General features: G+C 48.3%; 1 protein-coding gene across 1 annotated transcript in view; it reads right to left on the bottom strand.

The window, feature by feature from the left end:
• Nucleotides 1-10482, bottom strand: part of TSPAN5 (tetraspanin 5) — a 230353-nt gene extending 219871 nt beyond the window's left edge. Inside the window, exon 1 of the mRNA XM_075544001.1 lies at nt 9988-10482. Within this exon, the coding sequence (XP_075400116.1) occupies nt 9988-10068 (81 nt within the window). The 5' untranslated portion in view covers nt 10069-10482. The remainder of the gene's footprint in view (nt 1-9987) is intronic.
• Nucleotides 10483-12355: the final 1873 nt, after the last annotated feature.

The raw sequence follows: 12355 nt of genomic DNA, 5'->3' as shown, positions 1-12355 counted from the left end.
TTACATTCAAATAAGCTAGGACTTCCTGGACAACGGACATTTAAAAGATAGCACAGGTAACACAGGATGAGCTTCGAACACCTTGGTCTGGAACAAAAAATGATGGGAGTCAAAAGGACCCAGGAGGGCGAGAACAGTTAGTTCTTAGAACATGGCCCTGCTCAACACTCACCTTCACAAAGAGATCACTGAAGACAAGGGTGGTACAACAAAGTGCGGGCAAGAAAGCAGATGGTGCCCGGCTACCAATTAGAATAGTGTTTGGGCTCTTAAAGGCGTCTAAGTGAGGAGTCAACTAAGTACACATGGAAGGAGAACATAACCTGTATGATCCAAAGATGACAATAACAAACTCCAAATAGGACAAAGGAGAAAGTATCAGAGCTTAATCTGTGAGGGAAAAAAAACATTTTGTAGAAGGCTATGGAGGTCGGTGGGAGTCCATCTTCAGAGTATCTAACTCGATTAAGCCTCTGGCAGATAGATCTCTGGCCACAGTCAAGGGACGAGAACAACTTTGCTATCAGGCAGGGATTCTGGTACACTTGATAATGGTGGACGGAAGGACTGCATAATATGATACCTGGTCAGCTGATCTCCCTCTTGACCCAACATAAATTTGCTCTAAGTTTAAATATTTCTCACTTGTTCCAAGGCAGAAACTTCCACTCTGACTTTGTTTAAAATGGCATGCGGTCTTTGCATTCTTACTCTTTATCTTTATATTTATGTTCTTATTAGTAGTATTTCTTTCCATTTTCTTAGGTTTTGTGTTCATGGTTTTGTTAGGTTTCTCGCTTTAAGAAGCACAGAGGGCGTGGATGCATGGAGACAATCACTGATGGAATGATGTATCGGGACAGGGGAGGGGAGGGGAAGCACTTCAACTGACTGTGATGATGGGCAAACAGCTCTTTTTAAAAGCAACTAAGCTATGGAAGTGTATCATACGTTAATTTTATATCAATAAAACTATTTTTTTAAAGGGACCTAGAAGGCTGCCAAGCCTGGGACCAATCTGAGCATCAAAATAAGCAGTGAGAACAAAAGATAAAAATATATTATGTATGTATGAGCCCCTAAGGATAAAATGATTTTTTAATTGTGTAACAAAATAATTACGTAAAACAAGAAGTTTTAGGTTATTACTCATATAAATTTAATTGATAGATGGGAATTTTAGTAAAGACTGGACTATTTACATATTTTCAAAGTAACTTGCTACAAAATATTTGTAGATTACCAAAGGGGAAAAGTAACAATGGAGGGCAAGCCTAGCAGACAGTACCTCAAAGCAAGGGACCATCATCAGAAACCAGACCAAGAAATCAGTGTCATCGGATGTGATGCACAGAGAAGACAGCAGGAAGCCCGTGCTATTCCTGCCAACAAGACACAACCTGAATCCAATGTGACAAGTTGCCAGGCACACCCACACTGGGGGCACTCGAAAAAGTAACTGGTTTATAATCTTCGAAAGTATCAGGATGAGGGCAGTAAAGGACTAGACTTAGAGGCTTAAAAAGGCATAACCAAAAGCAATGTGTGGTTCTAAGCTGTATCTCTTTAAAAGATGTCAGCTGAACAAGTGGAAACTTGAATGAGGCCTAAGTATTAGCTGATAGTAATGTATCAACTGTGATTTCCTGGTTTTGATGGGTGGGCAGCGGGTGGTTCTCTAGAACACTGAGTTTACCGGCAACACACATGAAATATTTGTGTACAACTCATCATGCTGGCAATTTATTCTCAAATGATTAAGGGGGAGGGGAGACTTCTTTATTCTACTTGCCATCTGTATGTACATTCGAAATTGTTTCCAAATTAAACTAAAAAATCAAACAGTGTGTTAGGAGGCTGGAAGTTCCTGGTGCACTGCCCACACACGTAGGCTGAGTACAATGAAGATCTCTCAAGATGCGAGCTCTACCAAAAAAAACACCCAGATCCAACAAGAGGGATCTTGGAAAGAGAGTGGAGTGGAAAATGTCTCATCAAATAGGGAGCTAAAGTGGGTGACTCTTACGCACTCTCATGTTTGAGGATTTCATCATTTGTCCATTCAATAAACTTGTATTAAACATCTATCATGTTTCAGACAATGAGCTAGACATTGGGCTAATGAAAATGACTGAGGGAACGTTCCTGCACTTAAGACTCTTGTACTCCAGCAAAGTGTGGTAATTTAGAAATCTGAAGTGAGACATTTTTACCATGATCATCAGTGTTACATGTAGAGGCACGTGACTCAATAACTTTCGACTATTCTGATGCTCATTGATGAATTTTCAATGGACTATAATAGTTTATTATTGGATCATATTCTCTAAGGACATTTTCTTCCTAACTTTTTCCCCCCTGGTGCTTGTGGGTGGTGTTAATTGAGGCATGTGCAAAAACTTTTATCACATTTCAATTATGAACAGATGCAAATGACTTACTTGCTGTTTTATTTTAGAATAACAAGCACCTTCTAAAATAAGTTTCCAACCCAGAAGCTAGGGCAACTGTTACTGGATGGAAGACTTAGCAAGCCCAAAGAGAGCCTTGACACGACTCCACACCCTGCACTTCGATGTCTTCATTGGTCACAAAGATACACTAGGCTTGTAAAACGTTTTGAGATGCTAGGGGAAAAAAATACATTATAATTGTGAATCAGGTGGTTTGGGCCTTAACTAACTAACTAACTAACATGTGGGCACACTAAGGCACAGCCACGCATCTCAGTAAGCTCACCGGACAGTCGTCTGGTGGGTGGAAAGCTTGGTTTCCCAACATGTCCCTTCTGCTCCTTTTCAACCTCCAGAACACATCATCAAGTGAGAATGCTTCAGTGCCTTCGCACGATGCACAAGCAAGCAGCCAGGCCAAGCAAGGCAGTATTCAATGACTTTTCCCACTGAGGTGGGTACACCTTTCTTACACTTTTCCCGCATGACACTTTCATAACCATATTTCGCTTCCTTCTCACCATCTCCCTGTAATTCAAAAGGCAATTTAGACTCCCATATGGTTGCCATTGAAGCTAACAGATGTCTAGCAAATTAAAACAAAAATTATGACTTATAAAATGCTGATGTATCATCATTCTAGAACATCTTGCGATTTATAGTGAATCATAAGATAAGACTTCCTACTTGATGCCCCTGCAAGGCTCCCTAAGTCTCCCTCCTCTCCGAATGTCAGCCCTGTGGAAACAGATTAGATGCTACTTTCTGCAACCAACCAGGCATAAACCTCCACTTCGAAGACACAACGCACTATTTGCCAAGTACATCAGGAGAGAAGTTTGGCCTCAAGTACCCATGGTTGTTCTAATCCTTGTACACCAAAGGATGGAACTTGATTCTCCCAAGTCACTCAGGCTTTCTGATTCCATTTCCCACCTAATAATCCCCAAACCCAAACTAAACCCATTGCTGTTGCGTCTATGCCAACTCCTTGGGAAGTAGAAGGCAGAGAACTTCCCCATCAGGTTGCTGAAGCTGTAATCACTATGGGAGCTGTCAGATCTCTCCTTTCCCAGAGCCACTGGGGAGCGATTCAAACCACCAATCTTTTGGCTAAACTCAAACTCAAGTCAATTCTGACTCACAGCAATCTTACAGGACACGGTAGGGCTCTGTACAACAGATCAGGTAGCAGTCTCTGGGTTTTTGAGACTGTAACTCATGGGAGTAGAAAGTCTCATTTTTCTCCCGTGGAGTGGCTGCAGGTTTCAAACTGCTGACCTTGTGGTTAGCAGCCCAAATCATAACCACGATGCCACTGAGAACTTAATTATGTCAGAGGATATTCTGGTCCTCCGCCAGTCTTCAGGAAATATTGCCACCACCAATGGTGGTGAAGATGTTTCGACTCATAGTGAGCCCACCAAAGTCAGTGTGGTACTGCGCTCTATGGGATTCACAATGGCTGATTTTTTTCCCCCAATAGAAGATCAGGGCTTTCTTCTACAGCACAGGTGTTCACACTTTTTCAGCATGCAAGCTACTTATAAAATGATCAAGTCAAAATGATCTACCAACTACAAAACTGCAAAACATATATTTATTTTTATTTATGTATTACATTTATTCATAAATGCATTGAGAATTCTTTATATGTACAATGGATGTTTATGTACCTTGCATAAACTCATGAGTCCATATTGCAAAACACAACACAATTAACTATGTACATTTTTTATTACCTGAGTTTACTCCTATGACTTGCATTGAATGGAATGAGTCAGGGATGCATAGTCTGGACAGTAGCTGCTGACAGCCAGCCCCAAGCACACTTCCAAATGATCATCAGTCATGATGGAACGGTCCTTGGACTTAATGATCTTTATGTGGGAAAAGGCTGACTCACAGAAATAAATAAAGCCGAACAATGCTGTCAAGGAGGTAGCACATTTTCTCATATTTGGGTACTTTCCCTCTGTGAGTGAGTAAGTTCCAGAACTGTTCATGCGCTCTGGACTTCAGCTGAATGTCGGCTTGTAGTGTCAAAATCGCCCATTCCGTATGAAAGTGATATGTTTTTGTCTTCTTACTGGGTCCAGCTCCCCAACTCATCATTTTAGTACCCTTTCTTACGTTTAAGAGAAAAAAAAACAAGGTCTAAAAATTGGTGATAACTAGCTCTTCAGTTTTGCTGCACTTACGGCAGCTGTCTGCATGTGTTTGATACATCAGGCTGCATCTGATTGGTCACGCTGTGTGTCGATTACGTGATGGGATGGATGATGGGCTACCCACACTACGTTTACGATCAACTAGTAGATGGCGATCGGCGTCTTAAGCAGCCCTGTTCTAAGGTGTCTCCAGTTAGAGCAGAAACACCCACCTTTCAGTGAGCAGCGAGGCATTACCATGTGTACTGCCCAGATTCCTCCAAAAGCAGCATGACCTGGGACCACCACTGACACCAGCGGGGCTTCGATGGATCAGTGGCTGAGTTCCTGCCTTCCTGTAGAAGACCTGGGTTAAACTCCTGGCCATTGCACGCGTTACACAGCCAGCACCCATCTGTCAGTGGAAGCTTGGGTGTTGCTGTGATGCTGGGCAAAAGTCAGTGAAGCTTCTAATCTAGGGGACGGTCGACAGCAAGGAAGATCCAACAATCTACTTCTGAAAGTCAGCCGGTGAAAATGTGATAAAACACCAGATTTCTAACACATCAGGCAGCAGCATCGCCTTCCATTGTGCATGGGGTCAACACGAGTCAGGGGCCACCTTGATGGCACCTACCAAAGACAACCGGACGAAGGTGCTCTAAAGTCTCTCTTGCCCAGCATGGAACTAGTAAGAAATCTGGAGACATTTACAAAACCTACATTGACCATTTTATTCAGCATTCGGGCATTGTACTGAGTAATACATTATGTGTTTAGATCCTCAAAATTATAATTCCGTTGTTGTTGTTGTTGTCAGGTGCCATCAAGTAGGTTGCACTCACAGTGACCCTGTGTTCAACAGAATGAAACACTGCTTGGTCCTGCCCCATCCTCATAATTGCTATGTTTGAGCCCATTGGTGCAGCTACTGTGTCGATCCATCTTGTCCAGCGTCTTCCTCTTCCACTGCCCCACTACTTCACCAAGCATGATACCTTTCTCAGGGACTGGTCTCGCCTGGTAACATGTGCCAACTACATGAGATGAGGTCTCACCATCCTGGTTTACACGGAGCAACATTCTACTAGATAATGTTATCTTTCTTTTATAACCAAGAAAATTAGGCTCAGTGAAGCAGGCTATATTTTCATAAGATGGCCACAACCCACAGAACCTTCTTCAATGTCACCTTGGTACTTTCTGTCAAGAGGTGGGGGTCTATTTCTTGACCCCTCCTCAAAACTAAACAGGCTCCCAGCGAGCCTTAACGAATAGACGGCTCGAAAGTGACACTGCCCCAGCTCCTCGTGTCGCCTCAGCTGGCTAGAAACTTCCTCTTCTGTTTGAAACACAGGAAGGAGCCAGGTGTCGTGCTGCAGTCAGAAGGCCCGGTCTAGCCTTCCTCCAACATCAGCTGCCCATCAGAACAGTAAGCCATCGCATCTACCCAGCCTCAGTGAACCTTCAGATAGCGCCAGCCCCAGCCACCTCTCACTGAAACTGCACGCAGCCCCAGTGAGAATCGCTCAGTTGAGCATAACCAAATCACTAAACTATGAGGCATAATACTAAAGTCATGTTTCAACCACAAAGTTTTGGGGTTGTTTATTATGTGGTTGTTGTGTGCAGTTCAAGTCAACTCATGGCGACCCAACTCATAGGCCAGAGTAAAATCCCCCCGTTGGTTCCCTAGTTTGTAAATCTGTACAGAAGCAGAATACAAACAGTTTTCTCCCAAGCAGCAGCTAGTGGGATAGAGCCACTGCCCTCTTGGGGCAGCTGAGACCCTTAACCACCAAGCAACTAGGGCTGTTACATAACCATAACCAGACTACTTGGATCATAGTAGGGTTAAATGTCACAGCCTGAATTCAAAAGGGTTCAGATCCAAAATCCATTCCTGATGGGCAATGAGATGTAGGGGGTTCATTGCCCTAAAAACATGTCTTTGTAACAAACCCCTACTTTCCCCACCCTGCCCCAAGTGGCCTCCGGGTTTTCTGAGAAATGCCCCAAGTACAGTGACACCCCTAGTAAAAGAAATTCCCTCTGTCTTCCACTATAAACTAGGGACAACAAGGTTCTCTCCCCTCACTCTGTGATAACTGATGAGAAAGGCGCCTGGACGAGACGGTGAGTTTATTCATCAGAATATCAGCACACTGTTGTGTAAAAAGACTCAGATTCTACACATGAAACCGAAACTCTAATAAAAATAAATTTCGTGACTCACAGGACTGCCTTGGAGACTCACGGTGGGAGTAAGAGTAGCAGGCACACTATGGCAATAACCAGATAAGCCACGAAGAAAACTGGCAAAAGAAACCTCTTCAAATGGAAAATCTTTATGGAAGAAATGAAGACAGTAAGACTGGTTTTCAGATGAGTCTCGGTAAAAAAGAAAATCTTTTAATTAACAAATGTCTGCCCCCCCCACACACACACACCAGCATATTGGAACGGGATGCAGTCTTTCAGAACTAGAAGAACCTTACTGCTAAACCAACTCCTTTCATTTCAAAGCAAAGAAACTGAGACTCAAAGAAGCTAACAGACTTCCAGAGTCAAAATGCCACTTCAGAGGACAAAACTGTCAGTGCTGGGGCTATCTTTGTGCAATTTTATTTTACCAGGGCATTGCCGCCCAACGTCTTTCCGATTCGGTCCAGTGTTTCAGTGTGAAAGTGAAATATCAGAAAACCATGAGACGGCTATCAACACCTTCGTAATTTACAGGATGAGCACAGCGCCCCTGTTTCTGGTGGTCACACTTCAGCTGGTGACTGCAGCGAGCAGAGATCTGAGACTTTTCAGAAACAGCCTGCGGAGTTATTCTACTGGCCCCCGTTTCTCTGTCACTAACACCTTAGTCTAAATTACTTCAATCAAGTAACATGGTTATTGAGTCCTATTAATCACTACTAGAGACTATGACACTTATAACCTGGAAGGTTTGAGTAAGGAGTGATTTGGGAACACAGAGCAGAAAAAGAGAGGTGTTGGGAGGTATCTGAGTGAAAGTTATTGCGTCCGGAATAAAAAAGGAAAAGGGTGTTTAGCAAATGGTAATATTATCAGCTGCCACCATGTCCATTAGAACTCAAGGTGCCCCGTCCACGTCAGCATAGAACTGTACTCCATAAGGTCTTCAATGACTGGCTTGTCAGAAGCAGATGGTCAGACTTTTCTTCCAAGGCACCTCTGGGGGGACCTGAACCTCCAACTTTGTGGCTTGCACCACCCAGATGCTCCAGGGTAAGAACAAGGCCATGATAACACAGGCATCTATTTAACAGTGTTTCATGGGGAGGCTGGTTTAGTTCTACAAGAAGCCGGCTCTCAGGTTTCCCATGAAACTCCTCCCCAAACAAAGGGGCTCCAAAATCAGGCTAGATGTGGGGTTCAAATTCAGGAAGGCCATGTGAATCCTCCTCACGCTCTCTCCAGTCCCTGGGGGTTTGCTACAATTCCATGTACAGGGTGCTCTACAAAATGAGACCAAACTGTGAAGGAACAGGCCCACCTCCCTTTACGGCCTTCCCACCCACTGCTGTGAAACTCCAGAGAAACTAGCTAAGTGCTCTTTGTCACCTGGTAGCTGAAAGGTGCAACTTTTCCAAGTATTCAAGTCCACTCAGAAGGCCCAGATTCACTACCCCAGCAAAGAGCAGTCCCAGTTCTGCATCCCCTGCCCCTCCGTGTCCCTAAGTTTCGGGTTCCAATAAAATCAGAACGCCTCACTCAAAGATAGAACTACCTACTGCTTGAAACCATTCCAGCATGGGGGTAGGCGGGAAAGAACAGATAGAAAACAATGTCTCGCTCGTCTATTTGTAGTCGTGTTTAATTATGGGGAAGAGGGGGGCTGCTGAGAGAATCTGTACAATCACTAAGAAGGGGTGGAAAAGCCTGCTTGTGAATGATTGGACGTGGTATTTATTCACGTGCCCGCCCTCATTATCTGTATCAGTCCTGAGGACAGATGGCATGTTGACACAGAAAGTAGTCTCCAATCGCTGCCATTTCCTTTTGCAAAACATGTGATCAACACAAGACATATAGAAAATGGAGAGATAAATTGAAACCGCCGGTGAACGTATAGTCGAGACAAAAATGTAAAGAACCGCATGAACAAGCAGTCTCGCCGCTACATACGTTTACAGGAAATGGCCAAGATGAAAGGAGAAGCAGAATGCACCCTGTGTGCTCACCGCCCTGGCTTGTCGCTGATCCCGCTCTAGGGTGGCTGTTTACCTGACCCCGAACCTGCACGCAACAGCAACTTGAGTGAGCCCCTTCCACCGCCACCATCTTCCCTTCCCTGGGGGAGAGGGCGCCCAGGGAGGAGGAGGGCGGAATGGGACGGGTCTCCGAACCCACGGCTCCCCTTGTCCTTGGTGAACTCTTTGTTTGGTGGCTGCACCCACTCGTGGGAGATCAAGGAAAGAATCAAAACACAACAAAAGCGTAAGCGTCCCAGCCTAGGTACAATAGGTGCCAATCCACTGTAGTGCTGCCAGAGGCTGGCTTAAATCCTGCGTTCAAGCCCCCACTTCTCTCGGTACCCCCAATGGAAACACAGCCCGCACGCCTTCCCCCTCGCATTTCTCCAAGGTTTCCCCTAAAACGACCTGCTAGCACGGCGTCGCTCCTCGGAAAACGAGGGCGTGAGACAGATGCTGATGGTGACTTGTCATGACACCAACAAGGATACAGAAGCAAAAATCCCACATGCCCACTGGCCAGTCCTTTATGCAAACGAGCGCTTCGCAGCTGTGGTGGAGAGCGTGCGGGAAGCGTTCTTCACGTGCACAGTACAGAACCCCACAGCACCGCATCCGCACCGACACAAAGCCCGAGCTGGTGCAAGAAGAGCCACGCCGAGCGGGGCACACCGAGCCCAGCCCGCGTCCAATCAGAGGCTCGGGATAAGGTGGACCGGGTGGGCTCGGCCCCATTAGCCTTCCCTCTCGTGACCCCGCGCTCTGCCCAACACCCGTGTCCCGCGGGGAGCGAATCTGAATTCGGGTGGCTGCTCGCTTCTCCAACTGCCGGATCATTTTCTTTCATTTCTAGCCCTGCAATTTCGCCCCTGAAAAGGCACCCCGGGGCCTGAAGGCACCTTTCCAGCTCGGTTTATTTTTTCCTTCTTCTCCGCCCCCCCCCCCTTTTTCTCTCTCTCTTTTTCACCCTGTCTCATTCCTAGAAAGGATTCGATGCTTCCCTCTCCGGCGCGCAGGCTGGCGAGGCAGAAGGCAAACGTCCTCCCCGCGCTGGGGCAAGCGCCCGCGGGGCTGCGAAAAGTAGCAGCAGCGACGTGCGGGGCTCGTGAGGGACCGATGCAGCCAGGGCACTGGGAATCCGGAGGCACTCCAACTTACCCAGAATATGACATTGAAGCCGAAGATGAAGTACTTGATGCAACAACTGACTTCAGGACCCTTGTAGTGCTTCCCGGACATCCTCTGGGTTCATGAAGGCACTTGCCCGGCAGCCCGAGTTTGGCGCCCCGGAGCACGGCGGCTCCGAGCGGCCCGGCGGGGAGCGGGGGAGAGCGGGCGCCGCTCGGGGCCGAGGCGCTGGCGGCCCGGGCTCCGCCGCGCGGGGAACCGACCGGCGGAGAGCGGCTCCCGCACCGCCAGCCCCTCGCGCGCCGAGGCCGCCGGAGCCGAGTGGCCGCGCACCGCGAGCCCGGAGCCTGGCCGCCGCTGGCGCGAGCACAAAGCGAGCGCTCGCGTGCGTCCGTCCGTCCGCGGGGCGGTCCGTGCGTCGGTCCCCGGGCTCCGGGCAAACGCGGCGGCGGCAGATGCGGGGGAGACGCTGCTCGCTCGCACCCTCGCAGGCTGGCGCGCGGCCGCCCGGCCTCCCTCCGCCCGCCGCTCGCCCCGCCCGCCGCCCGCCGGCGGCTCCTCCACCGGCTCCGCCTTCCCCGCCCGCGGCTCCGCCCGCAGCTCCTCCGCGCCGCCCGAGCCTCGCCAGGCGCGCGCGCGCACACGCTCCGGCGCTCGCGGGGTCGGGCACCACGTCGCCGCCGCCGCCGCCTCCTCGCCCCACCCGCTGCCTAGCTGCCTCCCGCCCCCTGTCGAGCCAACCCGGGGCGTCGCGCACCCTTTTCGCTGCGGCGGGGCAGGTGGGAGGACCTCAGGCACACGGCGGGGAGGACGGTGTCCCCGGGGCGCGCCGCTGGGAGGCCAGCCGGCGAAGCCACCGGGCTTGAGGAGCGGTGGGGGCCCTGTCGGCCTCGGGCAGCAGCAGATGGTTTCTGGAGGCACGTGGGAGAGAGGGGCGCCCGAGGTGGCAGGGTTGGGTGAGTGGGCACCCACACGGTGAGCCCCGCCCCTGACGCTCCCACCTCCTGCTCTACTTTGGCGCATGTTTTCAGAGAAGATGCCGCCCTGGTGAGCCCAAGAGGAAAGTGGTTTTGGACTGGATTGGGCAAGAGAAGGGCTAGGGAAGGGAGAAAAGACAGAGGCGGAATGGAGGCCAGGGAACCGTGGAAAAGGGGAAATGCAGAGGGAAGACTTCATAAATCCCAGTGTGGCTTTAACGGAGCCCCTCCATGGGGTAGAATGGGGGGGATGTACTTCCACCTACACGTGGGGCCAAGAGAAGAAAGATGATCCCAAGGAAGGCCGCCACAAGTTCAAGTCCTGGCCTTCGGGCCTGTTTATAGCAGCAGGCACCCCAGGGCTGCACACATACAGATCGGGAGCCGTGAAACTGTCCATCTCTGGGGGATTCTGGAATGTGTGCTGGAAGTTGTTTTAGAAGGCTACCTGAGCAGGTGTGCCCATTAGTGGCCCAATCCGCCTTCTCCTGGAGCGCTTTCACAGGTGCTAGCCTAGCTAGTTAGGCGCTTCGGTGGCTCAGTGGTTAAGTGCTCCCGCAGTTCAAACCCACCCCTCTCCAAGAGTCACAGTGGTAGGCTGCTTCCGCAAAGATATAAAGCCCTTGGGGACCCAGGGGGCCAGTTCTGCCTGTCTACAAGGTCCCTATGAGCCTGGATATGGTCCACTGTAGTGGGTTTGGGGCTTGCTTTTTGCATAACAAGGAGCCTTGGTGGCATAGTGGGTTAGGAGCAATTAGAACCCACCAGCTCCTGATTGGAAGAAAGGCGAAACTTTCTTCTCCATAGAGATTTACAGCCTAGGAACGCCAATAGGGCAGTTTTACTTTGTCCTATACGGACACTATGAGGAAGAATCGACTCTGACAGTGAATTAGGGTTTCGGTGAGCCAAGCTGGTGCCAGTATCTAATGGAAGAAGGAAGAACCACACAGTACTCTATCTCTTTTTTTCCCTTCTTTTTTAAGTTTTATTGGTGTCTATTTCCTAGTTCATACAATTCAATAGTTCAATCATTTCTCATTCCTTTTTCAAAAGTTTTCAAAAGACTAGAAAGAGTTGAAATATGGAAAACTTACCAGCACCACCGAGTGTAGCCTGACCCCAGCCTAAAGAAATCTGGATGTGAACTAAGTTTACCAGGTGATAGCTAAATACACTGAAGATTAAAAACCATTAGCACAGGGTTTCCCTACTTAACAAACTCTTGCATTCTTTAAAAAAAAATGCTTCAGTCTCCAGCTTTGAAGAGGCAGGAAGTTATTTTTTGTTTGCTACCATAAACCTTGAGACAAGCCTGACCTTCAGAGTGTTTGGGGAATAAATTGAGATTACTCAATACCACAAAAGGCATGTCACTGGCTAACTGTAACTTCAGTCTTTTGGACAAAATTACCTTCTTT

This window comes from Tenrec ecaudatus, chromosome 3 (genome assembly GCF_050624435.1).
Source record: "Tenrec ecaudatus isolate mTenEca1 chromosome 3, mTenEca1.hap1, whole genome shotgun sequence".
NCBI classification, from domain to species: domain Eukaryota; kingdom Metazoa; phylum Chordata; class Mammalia; order Afrosoricida; family Tenrecidae; genus Tenrec; species Tenrec ecaudatus.
Note: the sequence above shows the minus strand (reverse complement) of the source record. Positions and strands in the feature narration are given on the sequence as shown.